The sequence below is a fragment of the Neofelis nebulosa genome, chromosome 16 (genome assembly GCF_028018385.1).
Source record: "Neofelis nebulosa isolate mNeoNeb1 chromosome 16, mNeoNeb1.pri, whole genome shotgun sequence".
Classification (NCBI taxonomy): domain Eukaryota; kingdom Metazoa; phylum Chordata; class Mammalia; order Carnivora; family Felidae; genus Neofelis; species Neofelis nebulosa.
The window spans coordinates 48,077,364-48,096,632 of NC_080797.1; the positions used below are offsets into that span (position 1 = coordinate 48,077,364).

Genomic DNA, 19,269 nt, shown 5'->3' on the forward strand with positions numbered 1-19,269 from the left:
CTTCTTTTGCGGTGTTTTTGTACTCCTTGAAATGCAAACCAGCTGTTTCCACTTTTTTTTTTTTAATCTCTCAATTCCTACAGTCCCCGGTTGAGGAAAATCTTAAACCGTGGTAGATGAATAGAGAAAACCGCAAAAACCAGGAGAGGATGAGCGAGGTGCGGAACCTAAAAATGAGAGGAAAGCAGGAACTGAAGAAGCGGAGGAGGGATTTTAAAGTTGGACGAAAGCCGGTTAGGTTTTCAGGGCGGACCGGAAAGAGTCCAAAGAAGTCTCTGCACCATGGCGGGTCCTGTCAGCTTGCGAGAGCTTCTAATGGGCGCTTCATCCTGGACCGGCTCTGAAAGTCCCGAGGGGTCCCCTACCGAGGGCGGAGGGAGCGTGGCTGGTGGACCCGAGCCTCCTTGGCGAGAGGATGAGATCTGCGTGGTAGGAATCTTCGGCAAGACGGCTCTGCGACTGAATTCCGAGAAGTTCTCACTTGTGAATACGGTTTGCGACCGACAGGTCTTTCCCCTCTTTCGCCACCAAGATCCTGGGGACTCAGGGCCTGGAATCAGGACCGAGGCTGGCGCCGTCGGGGAGGCTGGTGGAGCCGGAGACGCTGGGGCTGGGGCGGGGGATTCAGTTCGGGGAGGTGTAGCGGCCACTGAAGGGAACCGAACCGAGCCAGGCTCCCAGGACTACAGCCTTCTGCAGGCCTATTACAATCAAGAAAGCAAAGTTCTTTATCTTCTTCTCACTTCCATCTGTGACAATTCCCAGCTTCTGCGGGCTTGTCGTGCCCTTCAGAGTGGGGAAGCTGGAGGTGGCCTCTCTTTACCTCATGCAGAAGCGCACGAGTTCTGGAAGCATCAAGAGAAGCTGCAGTGTCTCAGTCTCCTTTACCTTTTCTCCGTTTGTCACATCCTGCTTCTGGTCCATCCCACTTGTTCTTTTGACATCACGTATGATCGAGTATTCAGAGCCCTTGATGGACTGAGACAGAAGGTACTGCCCCTCCTCAAAACAGCCATTAAGGATTGTCCAGTTGGCAAAGACTGGAAACTAAACTGCCGACCTTGCCCTCCTAGACTCCTTTTCCTCTTTCAACTCAATGGAGCCCTCAAAGTGGAACCCCCTCGGAGCCAAGACCCAACTCATCCAGACAAGCCCAAGAAACATTCTCCCAAAAGGAGACTGCAGCATGCCCTGGAGGACCAGATCTATAGAATCTTTAGGAAGAGTCGTGTCTTAACTAATCAGAGTATCAATTGCCTCTTTACTGTGCCTGCCAACCAAGCTTTTGTGTACATAGTTCCCGGAAGCCAAGAGGAGGACCCAGTAGGCATGTTGCTGGACCAACTTAGGAGTCATTGTACTGTGAAGGACCCAGAATCTTTGCTGGTGCCTGCACCCCTTTCTGGGCCCAGGCGATACCAGGTGATGAGGCAGCATAGCCGACAGCAGCTTTCTTTCCACATTGACAGCAGCAGTTCCAGTTCTTCAGGGCAGCTAGTGGATTTCACTCTTCGGGAGTTTCTATGGCAGCATGTGGAATTAGTCCTAAGCAAGAAAGGTTTTGATGACAGTGTGGGCAGGAACCCACAGCCTTCCCATTTTGAACTTCCCACTTATCAGAAGTGGATCTCAGCAGCTTCAAAACTGTATGAAGTAGCTATAGATGGGAAAGAGGAGGACCTGGGATCTCCCACTGGGGAGCTAACATCTAAGATTTTAAGCAGTATTAAAGTCTTGGAAGGGTTTTTGGATATTGACACCAAATTCTCAGAAAACCGGTGCCAAAAAGCTTTACCCATGGCCCATAGTGCCTATCAGTCAAACTTGCCTCATAACTACACAATGACTGTCCATAAGAATCAGCTTGCCCAGGCTCTTCGAGTATACAGTCAACATGCTAGGGGTCCAGCCTTTCACAAGTATGCCATGCAGTTACATGAGGACTGCTACAAGTTTTGGAGCAATGGCCATCAGCTGTGTGAGGAAAGGAGTTTAACTGATCAACACTGTGTACATAAGTTTCACTCATTACCTAAATCAGGTAGCTAAAATTTTCTCAGCATTTTGAAATCAAAACTGAGCTGTGTTTTTATTCTTTTTTTTAAAGATTATTATTATTATTTATTTTTGTAAGTAATCTCTATGCCTAATGTGGGGCTCAAACACACAACCCCAAGATGAAGAGTCGCATACTCTATTGACTGAGCCAGCCAGGTGCCGTTTATTCTTGTTTTAAGAGAGGCTTTTCATTATGTATTGATAATTATAAAAAGCCCCACAGAAATTTAGTTGAATCAAATTTAAGTTTTCTCTCCTGTTGTAAAAAAAATAACAACTATGACTGCTAATTATTTTCTTGTATTTAAAGGATGATCCATAGAGGATTATTAAATTAGAATTATTAAAGAATATAAAGTTTCAGAAATTTCATATTAACATTTTTGTTTTGGAGTTTTTGTTGAACTAAAATGAATTCATTGAAAATGTAAGGTCACCATGATGATGATAAAATGTACTTAGAACCCCTAAACATCTAAAAGAAAAAAAGAAAGAAAAGAAACCCTAAACATCTAAAACTTTAGATTGAAAATGTATATCATTTTAAGAATTTTCAGTGCTTCTTCTGTTGTGTATATACTCAAGGTTTTGTGTTTTTGGTGTTTGTTTGTTTTTGTAATCTCTTCTCATTTCTAAAGTACTGTTTGGAGAAATTTTGGGGTTAGATGCAATAGAATATAAAATAACTTTGACTCTGCATTGTGTGTGTGAAATTAACAGTAAGTGTTATGTTTTCCAGGAGAAAAACCAGAGGCTGATAGAAATCCTCCTGTGCTGTATCACAACAGCCGAGCTCGATCTACCGGTGCCTGTAACTGTGGAAGGAAACAAGCACCTCGAGATGATCCCTTTGATATCAAGGCAGCTAACTATGACTTTTATCAGGTAGACTCTGATTTTTTCGTCTTCCTCCCTTTTTTTCTCTCTTCCTTCCTTCCTTCCTTCCTTCCTTCCTTCCTTCCTTCCTTTCTTTTTTTTTTTTTAACTACCATCTAAGTAAAAGTACATATTTTCAGAAGCAAAATAGTTAGAAAAGTAGGGGCACCTGGGAGGCTCTCTCATTTAAGCATCTGACTCTTGATTTCGGCTCAGGTCATGATCCCATGGTTTATGAGATCAAGCCCCACAACAGGGTCTACGCTGGCAGAGTTGAGCCTGCTTAGGATCCTCTCTCTCCTCTCTCTCTGCCTCTCCCCCACTCACACTCGCTCTCTCCCTCTCAAAATAAATAAATAAACATTTTTAAAAATTTTAATTAAAAAAAGTTTTTTAAGTTTATTTATTTTGAGGGAGAGAGCATGAGTGGGGGGAGAAGCAGAGAGAGGGGGGAGAAAGAATCCTAAGCAGGTTCCGTGCTTTCAGCACAGAGCCCAATGCAGCTGCTCGATCTCACCAACTGTGGAATCATGACCTGAGCCAAAACCAAGAGTCAGACGCTTAACTGACTGAGCAATCCAGGCTCCTCAAATAAATAAACATTTTTATTTTAATGTTAGAAAAAAATCTAGAAAAGTAAATGTGACTTGAGTGTGATATATAGACAAGGGAAAGTTCTTTATATGAACTTATTTGCTTACCCATTAATTTTTTTTTTTTTCCCAACGTTTTTTATTTATTTTTGGGACAGAGAGAGACAGAGCATGAACGGGGGAGGGGCAGAGAGAGAGGGAGACACAGAATCGGAAACAGGCTCCAGGCTCCGAGCCATCAGCCCAGAGCCTGACGCGGGGCTCGAACCCACAGACCGCGAGATCGTGACCTGGCTGAAGTCGGACGCTTAACCGACTGCGCCACCCAGGCGCCCCTAATTTTTTTTTTTTAATGTTTATTTATTTTTGAGAGAGACAGGGACAGAGCATGAGCAGGGGAAGGGCAGAGAGAGAGGAAGACACAGAATCTGAAGCAGGCTCCAGGCTCTGAGCCATCAGCACAGAGCCTGACGCGGGGCTCGGACTCACAAATGGTGAGATTGTGACCTGAGCCGAAGCCAGACGCTTAACCGACTGAGCCACCTAGGCACCCCTTACCCATTAATTGTTAATCTACCCATTAATTGTTAATCTTTTTAGAGTGAAGAATCTGTTATTTTTTTTTTAACGTTTATTTATTTTTGAGACAGAGAGAGACAGAGCATGAACAGGGGAGGAGCAGAGAGAGAGGGAGACACAGAATCTGAAACAGGCTCCAGGCTCTGAGCTGTCAGCACAGAGCCCGACGCGGGGCTCGAACTCACGGACCGTGAGATCATGACCTGAGCCGAAGTCAGACGCTTAACCGACCAAGCCACCCAGGCGCCCCAAGAATCTGTTATTTTAAATGAAAAGGTCACAGAGTTGTTTTGTTTTGTTTCTTCCTCCATAGCTTCTGGAAGAAAAATGTTGTGGAAAATTGGATCATATCAATTTCCCAGTATTTGAACCAAGTACTCCAGATCCTGCTCCTGCCAAAAATGAATCTTCTCCTGCCCCTCCAGATGCAGATGCTGATAAACTTAAAGAAAAAGAACCTCAAACCCAAGGAGAGAGCACAAGCCTGAGTTTAGCTTTGAGTTTAGGCCAGTCCACAGATAGTTTAGGTACCTATCCAGCTGATCCACAAGCAGGAGGAGATAATCCAGAAGTTCATGGTCAAGGAGAAGTAAAAACTGAGAAGAGACCAAACTTGGTTGATAGACAGGCATCCACAGTTGAGTATCTCCCAGGCATGCTGCATTCAAATTGCCCTAAAGGTCTACTACCCAAATTCTCCAGCTGGTCATTGGTTAAATTAGGCCCTGCTAAGTCTTATAACTTTCATACAGGTTTAGACCAACAAGGCTTCATTCCAGGAACAAACTATCTTATGCCTTGGGACATTGTCATCAGGACTAGAGCTGAAGATGAAGGAGACTTAGACACAAATTCTTGGCCTGCTCCAAATAAAGCTATTCCTGGAAAGAGAAGTGCAGTAGTAATGGGAAGAGGAAGACGGAGAGATGACATAGCTCGAGCATTTGTGGGCTTTGAATATGAAGACTCTAGAGGTCGGAGGTTTATGTGTTCAGGACCTGACAAAGTAATGAAAGTAATGGGAAGTGGGCCAAAGGAGTCCGCTTTAAAAGCCCTGAATAGTGATATGCCCTTATATATTCTGTCATCATCTCAGGGTAGAGGGCTAAAACCACATTATGCTCAACTTATGAGGCTTTTTGTTGTAGTTCCTGATGCTCCTTTGCAGATAATACTAATGCCCCAGGTAAGAAATATGACCCTTTTCTGTTTTCAGACAAAAAAATGCTCATGCTTGTTTTGATTGTTTTTTAAAAAGTGCAGGATAATATCTAATATTTCATTAAACAGGTCTTAATCTTAAATACCTTTTATACCTAATCTAGTTCTTGAAAAATAAATTGCGGGTGTATTTCTCAGTTCACACCATCAATTCACATTGTTTAGTTCAAAGGCAGAACTTGAAGTTAAAAATCTATAGAAAAAAAAAAAGAAAAATCTGTAGAAAAATAGGATAATATTTGAGACTCAATAATGTAATTTTGGATATGATTAGTTTACCTATTACCTACTTAATCTTATATGCTCTTAGAACTTACTGTTTGTTTAAGCACTTATCTTTCAGGTATTTCTTAATGAAAAATGCAAAAATAAGTATATTGCCTTTACTTTTCAGGTTCAACCAGGCCCACCACCATGTCCAGTATTCTACCCAGAAAAACAAGAAATCACTCTTCCACCAGATGGCCTCTGGGTTTTGAGATTTCCTTATGCATATGTGACTGAGAGAGGACCTTGTTTCCCTCCTAAGGAAAATGTGCAGTTAATGAGTTACAAGGTGCTCCGTGGAGTTCTTAAAGCAGTAACACAATAAGTGTTTTATAGCCAGTTCCATCTTTTTTTTTTTAATTAAAAAAAATTTTTTTTCTGATGTTTATTTATTTTTGAAGGAGAGACAGACAGTGTGGGGAGGGGAGGGCAGAGAGAGAGGGAGACACAGAATCTGAAGCAGGCTCCAGGCTCTGAGTCAACACAGAGCCTGACATGGGCCTTGAACCCAACCCATGAGATCATGAGCTGAGCCGAAGTCGATGCTCAACTGACTGAGCCACGCAGGTGCCCCTATAGCTGGTTCCATTTTAAGGCTGATGTTTGATTTTGCTGTGTATGGGTTTGTTTTTTTTTTCATTTTGTTTCTTTGTTTTTGTTTTGGTACGTGTATGCTGTGTTTCCTTAAATACAGAATGTGCTTTGGTTACAGGAGTTCAGTATTGATACAATAGTTCCACTCTTTCATGATGTTATTGATATTTATTGTAAACGGGCCTGTACCTTCTTAATAAACATTGGTTCTTGCAGAAAAGGACATAAATATCTGGTTGATACCTTTGGGGTTTTTTTTTGTTTCTGTTTCACTGTCCACAATAAAACATGTTTCTATCATAACTGAATGTTGCCTAATCATGTTGAACCAAAATTTTGTTTTGGTTAAAAAAATGATGTTTTAGCTGGGATTTTCCTTAAGATGCTGCTTCTGAAATTATTTTCAAAACAAGATGATCCAGTAGGTTATCTGGCAAAAGTATGAGGATTAATTGCAAAAAAAGCCCTGTTGTTTGGCTCACAATTCTGGTACCTGAGTCAAATTGTTTTGTTTTTGCCATTTTATTCCTGGACTGATGCGACAGCATATTTTAAAGGAATGCTATCTGAACTAATACTTTTTTTTTAAGGCTTTATTATTTTTTTAAGTTTATTTATTTATTTTGAGAGAGCAAGAGTGAGAGCAAAAGAAAGAGAGGAGGAGAGAGAGAGAATCCCAAACAGACTCTATGCTGCCAGCTTGGAGCCTGATATGGGGCTTGAACCCACAAAACATCAGATCATGATGTGAGCTGAAACCAAGAGTTGGCTGCTTAACCAACTGAGCTACTCAGGCGCACTAAGGCCTTTTTTTTTTTTTTTTAAAGTAATCTCTACACACAGCGTGGGGCTTGAACTCACAACCCCGAGATCAGAATTGCTTACTCTACCAACTGAGCCAGGTGCACCTGAAGTAAAACTTTTTAATCCAAAATATTAATACACACTTTACCCTTTAAAAAGTTACCCTGGGAGCGCCTGGGTGGCTCAGTCCGTTGGGTGGCCGACTTCGGCTCAGGTCATGATCTCACAGCCTGTGAGTTCGAGCCCCGCGTCAGGCTCTGTGCTGACAGCTCAGAGCCTGGAGCCTGTTTCGGATTCTGTGTCTCCCTCTCTCTGACCCTCCGCCGTTCATGCTCTGTCTCTCTCTGTCTCATAAATAAACGTTAAAAAAAATTTTTTTTTTAAATAAAAAGTTACCCTGTAAGAATTTCTATTTGTGAAACAACCACTAAATGATAGAGAGCCTATCAATCTATGGTTAACTTTCACCAGCGTCAACATGATGCTAATTTATCACCAATTAAATAAATACACGGAATAAGTGAACACACCAAAATTGTAGTGTAATTTATTATATTTTCCTGGAAACACTGATTTTGAAATACTGGGTAAAAAGAATTGGAGATTTTAGTCTCAATACGTATGAAATACAGCATTTGCTTAATACATCTTGCTACCAACGTAAAGCAGTTATTTAGATTTTGATGTTAGGGGAGAAAATGTAATAGCCAATTTATTTATTTATTTAAAAAAAATTTTTTTTCAACGTTTATTTTTGGGACAGAGAGAGACAGAGCATGAACGGGGGAGGGGCAGAGAGAGAGGGAGACACAGAATCGGAAACAGTCTCCAGGCTCCGAGCCATCAGCCCAGAGCCTGACGCGGGGCTCGAACTCACGGACCGCGAGATCGTGACCTGGCTGAAGTCGGACGCTTAACCGACTGCGCCACCCAGGCGCACCTGTAATAGCCAATTTAGAACTGTGACTTAATAAAAGGTATTTTTATGCCCATTTTATTATAGTTCAATTAAGAGAAGGAGTCTGTGAGGGTGGCCCAGTCGGTTAAGCATCTGACTTTGACTCAGGTCATGATTTTTGTGGTCTGTGCTGACAGCTCAGAGACTGAAGTCAGCTTCAGATACTGTGTCTCTCTCTCTGCCCCTCCTCCTCTCACGCTCTGTCTCTCAAAAAAATAACATTAAAAAAAATTTTTTTAAAGGAGAATGTGAGCCAATATGAAAATTAAGCTACATTTTTCTTGCATCCCATCTTTATTTTTCATCCTTTTAATTTATAATTCCTTGTATATCAGTTTTAACAATCACAATTGCTTTTGTAGTAAGCATGGTTCTTGGTTGGTTTTATTAAATAGGCTACTGCATTTGGAAATATAACTAGATTGCTCTGTAGGACCTATATTAATAATTGTTTTGTTTTTTTAGTAGCATCTAAGACTTGAATAACAAGTTGTATAAACTGGTAGATTAAAGAAACCGTAACAAAGTTTGTAAGAAAAATTAGGTGTCAAAAGAGCAAACTCTTGCCTTTTCTTTCCTTTGTTTCTTTGATGTCATTCTATATGGAAAAACTTTATATTCCTGCTTAAATTAGTGATTTTCCTTAATGATTTTTGATTGCAGAAGCCACCCTAATTTGAACTTCTGAAACAAACTTTGTATGCTATTTCTATTTATAGCCTGCTTAAAAAACAGTTGCAGAACTTCTGCAGGTTTGTTTTTATCCATAAATTGGCTCATAGAGTGTTGCATTAGAGAAATGTGGACTATGCAGTTTGTATCGCTTACTGCTTTTCTCATTACTGATACAAACCTTAGTCAGCAAACTTCAAAAATGATGATTTTATTAAAGAAATTATGTTTCTTCTGTAGCAGCTCTTGCATTGTCCTTTGCTTAGCAGTTGTTTCTTTTTTTATGGAGATATAAGCAGATGTTTCAAATTTTTTGATTTTTAAAAAAATTTTTTAATGTTTTTGAAAGAGAGAAAGAAAGCTCGAGTCGGGGAGGGGCAGAAGAAAGGGAGACAATCTGAAGCAGGCTCCAGGCTCTGAGCTCTCAGCACAGAGCCTGACACAAGTGTCAGGGGGGCTCGAACTCACAGATGGCAAGATCATGACCTGAGCTGGAGTCAGATACTTAAACAACTGAGCCACCCAGTTGCCCTGAAATTGATTTTTGAAAAAATTTTTTAATGTTTATTTTATTTTTGAGAGAGAGACACACACAACGAATCTGAAGCAGGCTCCAGGCTCCTAGCTGTCAGCACAGAGCCTGCCGTGGGGCTGGAACCCACAAACCAGAGATCATGACCTGAGCCAAAGTCGCACACTTAACCAGCTGAACCACCCAGGTGCCCCTAAATTGTTTTGGTTTTGGTTTTGGTTTTGGTTTTTTTTTAAAGAATCACTAGGTCAGGAGGGACTTCACAGGATATCCTGTGATGTGCCTATGAAAAGTTGCATAGAATTTTAGGAAGTAAATTATATCTTATTCAAGGAGTGCTTATTATTTAAAGAACTAATATAAATCTTTCTGTCATGTGTATTATGTTATTCTGATTTTTTAAAATGGCTTCACATGTTGGATTAAAGTTAGGTTCCTCTGTACTACTTAAACAGGAAATCTGTATCTTAGTTGAAAAGCAAACAAGTTCCAAGAAAAAGTAAAACAAAGAAATTAGAAAAGTGGGACTAGGAAAGCCTGATTTACAAGAATAAAATAGCTACTCTTTATTGAATGGCACACAATAATAATAGCTATTTATGAATATCCACTTGTTAGAATATTACTACACGTTTTGTCTACATTGCCTCTAATCCTCAAAATATTGCAAGATAAATATTACCCCTATTTTATAGACCAAGAAATTGAAGGTTGAAGTGGTTAAATAATTTGTTGAAGGTCACATACCTAGGGAGTAGCAAAGTCAGAATTTAAATTGAGAACTCTAATTTTAAAGCTGTGCTCTTCCTTTTCAAAAAAATATAAGAATGAAAACTGCCAGTTCCTCCAACTGAATATATGACTCTGGTCTTAAGACATATGAATGGGTGAGTTTTCAATGTCAGAAAAACATTTGGCATGATACCACCAAAGCTTCGTAGTTTCTTTTAAGACTATGAATCTTGATTCTGTCTAAAACTGTACTGAGGGGCGCCTGGGTGGCTCAGTCGGTTAAGCAGCCGACTTCGGCTCAGGTCATGATCTCACGGTCCGGGAGTTCGAGCCCCGCGTCAGGCTCTGTGCTGACAGCTCAGAGCCTGGAGCCCGTTTCAGATTCTGTGTCTCCCTCTCTCTGACCCTCCCCTGTTCATGCTCTGTCTCTTCCTGTCTCATAAATAAAACGTTAAAAAAAAAAAAAAGGTTTAAAACTGTACTGAATCTTTAAAATTTTTTAATGTTTATTTATTTTTGAGAGAAAGAGAGAGACAGTGTGAGCAGTGGAGGAGCAGAGAGAGACACATACAGAATCCGAAGCAGGCTCCAGGCTCTGAGCTGTCAGCACAGACCCTGATGCGGGGCTCGAACCCATGGACCATGAGATCATGACCTGAGCTGAAGTTGGACACTTAACCAACTGAGCCACCCAGGCGCCCCCTGAGTCTTTATATTATACCATCTTTTGTTCCAGATTTTCTCCTGTATAAAATAGTACTATACTAAATTGAAGCAAAAAAAAAAAAAAAAAAAAAAGAAAAAGAAAAAGAAAGAAAAAATCCACCACTTAAGAAACCTGGACAATTTACTTAATTCTTGAGTATTGTTTTCTCTAAAATGAAAAAGATAATTATTATCACAATGGGTATTTCTGAAGAGTAATAGAGGGGCACATACATAAATTTTTTTAAATGTTTATTTTTGAGAGAGAGACAGAGTGTGAGTGGGGGAGGGGCAGAGAGAGAAGGAGACACAGATCCAAAGCAGGCTCCAGGCTCCCAGCTGTCTGCACAGAGCCTGAACAGGGGGCTCAAACCCATAAGCGGTGAGATCATGACCTGAACTGAAGTCTGACGCTCAACTGACTGAGCCACCCAGGTGCTCTGGCACATAAATATTGTTGATAATAACTATAATTTATCTTGAATTTACTTTTTAAAGGTATACCATAATTCTAATAGTTTTGGAGATAGTGAATAAATTTTGGTTAGTTTTAGTCCTACCTTTTATAATCAGGTAAACAGTGCCTAGTGCCTGCAAAACACTGCAGTAAGCACCATGATGTATAGCAGTTTTGTAGACTTGATTTGTACCTTTCCTCTTGTATCTTTCTGTGGTTTATTCATTTATTTACTTATTTTAGTGTTTATTTATTTTGAGAGACAGAAAGCATGAGGGAGGGGCAGAGAGAGGGAGAGAGAGAATCCCAAGCAGACTCTGTGCTATCAGCCTGACCCAGGGCTCAATCCCATGAACCCTGAGATCATGACCTGAGCCAAAATCAAGAGCTGGAAGCTCAACCAACTGAGCCACCCAGGCACCCTAAAAATCATTTTCTACTTGAATAGGTATAAGACAAATTTCTAAGGTGTAAATTATATCCTATGCTTCCTTTTTATTCCACTCTTAGAGGACTATGTTACAACAGTTGATTATTACTCCCTTTTTCCTACTAAGTTATATGTACAGTACTTGAATTTTCAGTGATTTTTATCTTTGATTTTATCCCAGCTGTTTTCTCAATATAAAAGTAAGACTACCTAATTTATAATCCCATTTAAAACATTGTTTTTTGTTTTGTTTTTGAATATATCTTAGATGTTTTTGTAAAACCAGTATGCAGTCACTATATCCCTTATTTTAAAAATGTTTAAAGGTAAGAATAAATTACTTGAAATTCTGTTGCTCTGCTAGTACTCTGTCAACCACTTGCAACATTTTAGTGAATATCCTTCTAGACATCTCTATGCATTTATGCACATGCAAATATGTATTCAATTTTAAATAATTGCAGAGTACATCTTCTTTTGTAATGTACTTTTTTTCACTCAACAACATGTGGCAGCCATTTTTCCTGTCAATAAATGAAAGTATGTCATTAATGGCTGCATCATTTTCCCAAATGATTTACAGTCTGTCTTTTATTATTTGATATTTAGGTTCTTTCTGACTTAGGGCTCCTACAAACAATGATGGAACATCATGATGCATTCATACCCTGTTTAATAATACTTGTGAAGCTTTCTTTGCAGAATAAACTGTTAGGCCTTGGCTTGTTGGGGCAAGGGATATACACATTTTGCATTTTGATACATATTGCTAAATTGCCCTACAGAAAGTTGAACCATGTTCTAGCCTAGTATCACATTCCCATTGTCATAGCTGGGAATCTTGACGGCAGTCTACCAATGTAATCACCAGTTTTCTTATTTTAAATAGTATCACAACGTAATTTATGGGTTCCTTCAGAACTCGGGTAAATGCCTTCTGATCCCAGTGATATATATTCCTAGGCAATTGCATCTGCTATCTAGTGCACTAATGATTTGGGCAGTGCAATTGGAGATGGGATTGAAATGACAACCTAAGGAATCATTCATTAATCTTTTATTTTTCAGAAGATCAATACTATCTTCTCCAACCAATCCCTTGAAGTGAATTAAGATTGGTGACCTTTATAACGTCAGTCACTAGGTGTGTAGTCTTAGGCAAACTACTTAACCTCTACAGACATCAGTTTTTTCTTTATGATGAAACAGGTCAGCGATTTCTGATATGCTTTATTTTTTAACACTTTCTCCCCTATGACAACTGATTGTACTAATTTCCATTCTTTTTTTTTTAAGTTTATTTAATTATTTTGAGTGAGAGAGAGAGCAAGGGAGAGGGGCAGAGAGAGAGGGACAGAGAAAATCCCAAGTTGAAATCAAGAGTCAGACATTTAACCAACTGAGCCATCCAGGCACCCCTTCCATTCTTGATTTAAATAAAGCTTATTAACTTTGGTGTCTCTTGTAAATTTGACTCCTTTATCCTGAAAGACATCTCTGGTCATATTGGTGCAATTTTTTTTTTTTAATTTTTTAATTTTTTTTTTATTTTTGGGACAGAGAGAGACAGAGCATGAACGGGGGAGGGGCAGAGAGAGAGGGAGACACAGAATCGGAAACAGGCTCCAGGCTCTGAGCCATCAGCCCAGAGCCTGACGCGGTGCTCGAACTCACGACCGCGAGATCGTGACCTGGCTGAAGTTGGACGCTTAACCGACTGCGCCACCCAGGCGCCCCACGTGCAATTTTTTTTGAAAAGAGGTTTTTCTATTATTATGGCTTGCCTGTTCTTTAATTAATTTTAATTTTCTTGGGCCTCCAATGAAGTATATGTGGTCCTGCTTGGCTACTTATTTTGATATTTCTATGTACTTTTCCTAAGTTTTTTGGTAATATTTTAGAGAAAACTATTTTTACTTCTGACATAATGCTTTACTTACACAGGATACTTTCAGTGCTTTCATTTTACTTCATTAGATCCTCAAAATGCCCCTGTGAAGTTAGATACTACTATCCTCATTTTACAGATGTAGATACTGAGGCTTAAACTAAATAATATGCCCAAAGTCAGTCAGCTATGCCCAAAGTCACTCAGCTTGCAAATGGTATAGCTATGTATATGGGTTTTAAGTCCAGAGCTCTAGCTACTAAGCCATAGGTAACTCTATACTTGAAGGTTAAATATTCTTAGTTACATATTTTTTCCAGAAAATGTTTATCATATACATGGGTCTATACTCATCAAAAATAGTAATAATCGAATTTAGAGAAAAGTTGCTTTCAGGTGAGATATGCAAATATATATATGCAACCAGTGTATATTCTCTGTAGGATAGAATTTGGCAGCCCTAAGTACTCCCCTTAATTCTTAACAAGGCAGTATTTTGCAACTCATGAATTTCCTTAAAGTGTTTTAATTATATGTATAGTGGGAAAGGAGGGGCAGAAAGAGAGGGAGACAGAGAATCCTAAGCAGGCTCCATACTGTCAGTGCGGAGCCGGATGCGTGGCCCAAACCCATGAAACCCCGAGATCATGACCTGAGCCGAAGCCAGGAGTCAGAAGCTCAACCAACTGAGCTCAACCCAGGCACCCCTAAAATGTTTTAACTTAAAAAGTGTGGTTATATTTGGAAATTTTTATACTTAGTTCTTTTTTTTCCATAAAGGCTTTATCACGTCTCAGGATATTTTGATATTACATCAAGAAATAGGGGCGCCTAGGTGGCTCAGTCGGTTAAGCCTCTGACTTTCGGCTCAGGTCATGTTCTCAAGGTTCGTGGTTCGAGCCCCTCGACAGGCTCTGTGCTTACAGCTCAGAGCCTGGAGACTGCTTCCGATTCTGTGTCTCCCTCTCTGGCTCTCCCCAGCTCACCCTGTCTCACTCTCTCTCTCAAAAATAAGTATTTTAAAAAGTTAAAAAAAAAAAAAAAGGAATAGACTAGTGTGGTGGTAAACTGATGCAGAAATCTTTTTCAGCTACAGTTCTGAGTCAACTAGACCCCACCCAGGATTGACTCTAAGACTGGGATCAACTTGACCTTCACTGCCCTCCGGCATGAGGCCACCGACCTTTGTCCCACATTTTCCTTATATAAACCTGGAAGTATGGGTGAGAGGAAAACTAGTTGGGCCTTCTGGAATTGAGTTTCCTGTCTTTGTAAAACTTTTAAGTAATAACCTATAACCTTGTCAACATTGTCTTATTGTGAATAGACTTGCAAGTCAACAAATATTTCTTGACTGCCTATCCTGTATAAAGCATGGGGACTGCATATTCAGTGAAATGAGAGAAGAGTCTGTCCCTCAAATATTTGACTGATAAACTAGTACGTCTTATGTAAGTGTGACAATAGGGAAAGCTCTATCTCGGCTAGATAAATAGGTGAGTTTATTATGTATTTTAGCAAGCTTTAACTCCTTCATTGGTAACAGTTCTTTGCACTTCCTAGAGTAGGGGCTAAGATGTGTCCTGGAAACTTTCCTTTTTTGATGCGTATTTTCTAATTATGTCAGGCCTTCCTGAAGGCTATCTTTGACTAGCCTTTTCGGCATGAGTGATGGCAAAGACACTGGCAGGTTTCCAAGCTTTCGCCTCAGTTTGGAGCTTTTCTGAAGTGCTCTGGGTCTACCACAGGACTAGGTGACAAATACTCACTACCGGACTCTGCAGGCTCCTACCCAGCAGCCGGAGCGCGCCTGCGTACCGCAGCCCCTTTGTTGCTCAGGCGCTGGGGTCCGGCTGCGCCTGCGTGGAGGGCTGGCGCCTACAAGTGCGCTGCACCGCTGGCACCGGCTGGGGGCGAGCAGACCTCGAGCAGCTGCCGCCGTCGCCGCAGCCGTTGCGACCGCCGCAGCGGAGTTCAGAGGGCCCGGAGGTGGGAGACTTCCCACACGGTGGCTGAAATGTCGTCCACCGCGGCTTTTTACCTTCTCTCCACCCTAGGAGGGTACTTGGTGACCTCATTCTTGTTGCTCAAATACCCGACCTTGCTGCACCCGAGAAAGAAGCAGCGATTCCTCAGTAAACACATCTCTCACCGTGGAGGTGAGAGGGGTCCCCAGATCCCGATGGCGGAGGTGGGGGAGGCTCTTTTCCCCACTAGAGCTTAGGGTCCTTTGGAGCTCCGCAAAAGGCAGGCGGGTGGAAATACGTGAGAGTTTGAGGAAGAATGGGGTGTGTGAAAGAGGGTTTTCTGGAGATGAAGGCGATGTGACGGGGAGGTCTGAGGAAAGATAAGGGGTCTTTAGACCAAGGTGGGAGATCTCTCGAGTGCAGCGGTGTCAGGGATTCTGTGAAGGAGGAAGGACTAGGGTGAGAAATAAGGGCAGATGGAGCGTTTCTCGGCAGATGGAAGGATGATCGCAAGGTTCCTTCCTATCAGCGAGGCACCAGGAGGGTGGGGGGAGCGCCGGGCAGAGCCAGGGGTACCCAGCTGGGGCACCTGAATGGACTGCTCTGAGCGGAACCAGTGGCTGAGCTTGTAGGGAGATCCGGGACGACATGCTTCAAGGTTTGAGGAACTGCGTGAACCTGGACCGTGCTGCAGCCAGTTGTCTGCAGTGCTTGGGGCTGGTCCCACCCCTACCCCCGTCTCAGAGCACTGATAATTAAGAAAAGAGGGAAACCGAGTCACTGACCTGGGGACACTTCCCAAGGTCACAATTCGAGCTTGGGCTGGACTGGGACAGAAACTGGAGCATCCTGGTTCCCAAGGCTGCAAGCCTTCCACCAGTTTTGGGTTTGTTTTTGGTTTGTTTTTTTTTAGCCCCACCCTGCACCTCAGCAATGACACCTGGATTTCCTAAAGACGAAAAGATGATGTCGTTTATGATAGGACTGTATTTGTTTAAAGAAAAAGAAGTTGTTTCTTGGAAAAGTATCTTACAAAGGAGCCTAGATAGTCCACCCTGTAGTTTACCAAACAGCAGGCCAAATCTTTGCTTCTTCGTTATTGTAGAATAATGTGTCTTTATTTCATTTCAAGCATGATGTGTAAAATGTTGTGAAATTGGATTAAGTCAATTAATTTTAACTGTTAAGAGCTGAATGTTAAACTAGGTTAAAACTGCTTGGAATTTACAGTCTAATAACTTGAAACGGTAAATTCTAGGAGTTTACAGTCTAAAACTTGATGTAGTATCATAACACCTTTTTTAACAAGAATTGGCCAGGAATACAGTTTTTTTTTTTTTTCAACGTTTTTTAATTTATTTTTGGGACAGAGAGAGACAGAGCATGAACGGGGGAGGGGCAGAGAGAGAGGGAGACACAGAATCGGAAACAGGCTCCAGGCTCCGAGCCATCAGCCCAGAGCCTGACGCGGGGCTCGAACTCACAGACTGCGAGATCGTGACCTGGCTGAAGTCGGACGCTTAACCGACTGCGCCACCCAGGCGCCCCAGGAATACAGTTTTAAATATCACAGAAATACATTACCATTCTTCTGTATAATCTGTACAATTTTATGTTAAAAACAGTTCTAAAGAATGACTTCAATAGTTATGCTAGTCTCCTTACTCATGAAAAGCATCAGAGGTTTTAAGCGCTCACCAGCAAAATGCCATATTATTGCTTATTTGGTTTATCTGTGTTTTAATTAGATACATAGTTAAACTATGGGATGACATGACCACTAATGTACCTTCACTCATTAAAACCCCAAACCAGCTTTTAGTGTTTAAATTGTTGCTGTAGAAGCAATTTTCAATGGTAGTAGTCCTTTTATTTTGGAGATAGGCAGTACACATACTACCGTTGTGTTTACTGATATAATTTTTTAAAATAGTTGCTTGTTCTCTTTTAAGTTTGTGTATGTATGTATGTATGTATGTATGTATGTATGTATGTAATTTCTACACCCAGTGTGGGACCTGAACTCATGACAGCAAGATCAAGAGTTGCACCCTCTTCTGACTGAGCCAGCCAGGTACACCATGTTTACTGATTTAAAAATAAAAAAAAGGAAACTGTGCTTACTAAAAACCCAAACCAAAAACAAAACTAGATCCTCTAAAAAGCTATCTAAACTGTCATTATGGATGGTCTAAATTTTATTTTAGAATAAATACATGTTAATCTTTGAATTTTTGTGACATTCTACAGGTGAAAAAAAATCAGTACTCTATTGAGGTTAAAATGTGCTAGATGAGCAAAACCAGTATCAAAACCAGGATAAGCTGGATTTCCAATGCTCATTTACTGTTGGAAATACTTTAAAAGTATTTTTCTCTAGATATTAAGTCATTTCAGTTGTTTAAATTTCACCCTTTATATAGAATTTTCCATTCATTATTTGTAAATATGGCATCAGTATTTGTATATTCAAAGACATATAGCTGAAACTGTCCTGAGAATCTTGTTAAATATCTGCAGACTTTAATCTGTTTGCTTATATGACGGTCCTAACGCAATGTGGTAAGTTCCTGTGTTGTTAGTGCTTTTGTTGAGTATGTGCACCAAATAATACAATTGAATTTAGAGTGAATAGAGGACATATTTACTAAAAAATACTTTGTAACTCAAGATACTAAATTTCTGGAATATAATAGACGAGGAAGGAGTCTGAAATTTGTCTTGGACACTGCTAATAGCTATCACTAGTCTCCTTGTGTGTATTACTAACATTTGGGCTAATTCTCTCTTACCCTAACTTTAAATACCCGATATTTCATGTAAACTAGATGTATGACCATTCCAAGATTGAAACATTGATCAAGGGGCACCTGGGTGGCTCAGTCAGTTAAGCATCCAACTGTTGGTTTCAGCTCAGGTCATAATCTCATGGTTAGTTAGTTCCAGCCCTGCATCGGGCTCTGCACTTACGGTTTGGAGCCTGCTTGGGATTCTCTCTCTCTCTCTCTCTCTCTCTCTCTCTCTCTCTCTCTCTCCCTCTCTCTCTCTCCCTCTCTCCCTCTCTCCCTCTCTCCCTCTCTCCCTCTCTCCCTCTCTCCCTCTCTCCTTCCCTGTCCCTCTCTCCCTGTCCCTCCCCACTCATTCTCTCTCTCTCAAAGTTAAATAAAAACATTGATCAAAATATGTGTACAAAGTATATACACCGTGATTGCCATACCTTGAAACCCTTAATGTGTTCTATGTTATGTTTGCTGTAAAAGCATTATCACCTGGGTCAGATTCTGAATCTATACCACTAGTTAGCTTTGGGAAGAAGACTTAGTTTCCTTATTTATAAATGGGGACTGTTTGCTTTGCTTGTCTAGGTTGTTATGAGGATTAGGTATGTAAAATGTACTTGGGGCACCTGGGTGGTTCAGTTGGTTAAGCTGCCAGCTCTTGATTTCGGCTCAGGTCATGATCTCATGGTTGGTGAGTTCAAGTTCTGCATCAGACACTGTGCTGATGATGCAGAGCCTGCTTGGGATCCTCTCTCCCCCTGTCTCTCTAACCCGCCCCTGGCCCTGCGTGCTCATTCTGTCTCTTTCTGTCTCTGTCTCTGTCTCTCTCTCAAAAGTAAATAAATAAACTTAAAAAAAATTAAAAATAAATAAAATGCACTTTGAAAACTGTGAAATTGTTTAGAAATACCAATACAGATACGAGAGATCCACATATGTATTTTGCAGTAACTGAGTTGATTGGGAAGGAATAAACTCACCCTATACTTATGTTTTCAAAGTTTTAGTGAACATACTGCCTTTTACTAAGATTGATTGTCCTTGAAAGAGGAAATTAAGGTTTCAAAAATTAAATGCTGTAGGCTTTATTCTTGCCTCTTTAAAGCATACATTGTATTACATTATATTGTAATAGGATATGTTAATACATCTGGTT

General features: G+C 40.7%; 2 protein-coding genes across 3 annotated transcripts in view; both read left to right on the top strand.

The window, feature by feature from the left end:
- Positions 1-258: 258 nt before the first annotated feature.
- SMG8 (SMG8 nonsense mediated mRNA decay factor) lies at positions 259-7,527 on the top strand. Its single transcript, XM_058703512.1, has 4 exons — positions 259-2,041; positions 2,798-2,943; positions 4,420-5,292; positions 5,722-7,527. The coding sequence occupies exons 1-4, from the start codon at positions 283-285 to the stop codon at positions 5,917-5,919; spliced, it is 2,976 nt and encodes a 991-aa protein (XP_058559495.1). The 5' UTR covers positions 259-282; the 3' UTR covers positions 5,920-7,527.
- Positions 7,528-15,261: 7,734 nt separating this feature from the next.
- The window catches only part of GDPD1 (glycerophosphodiester phosphodiesterase domain containing 1), a 50,292-nt gene continuing 46,284 nt past the window's right edge, over positions 15,262-19,269 (top strand). The window contains exon 1 of one of the 2 annotated variants that reach the window (XM_058703403.1): positions 15,262-15,525. In XM_058703403.1, coding sequence (XP_058559386.1) covers positions 15,384-15,525 — 142 coding nt within the window. In that variant the 5' untranslated portion in view covers positions 15,262-15,383. Of the gene's footprint in view, positions 15,526-17,385; positions 17,408-19,269 lie in introns of those variants that run through there. The other variant, XM_058703404.1, reaches the window with a different exon arrangement.

Bases quoted from the DNA above. Each gene is read 5' to 3' on its own strand.
- SMG8 (XM_058703512.1), top strand. From the start codon at position 283: ATGGCGGGTCCTGTCAGCTTGCGAGAGCTTCTAATGGGCGCTTCATCC. The intron at 2,944-4,419 runs GTAGACTCTGAT...CTTCCTCCATAG, and splicing joins CTAACTATGACTTTTATCAG to CTTCTGGAAGAAAAATGTTG. The intron at 5,293-5,721 runs GTAAGAAATATG...TTTACTTTTCAG, and splicing joins AGATAATACTAATGCCCCAG to GTTCAACCAGGCCCACCACC.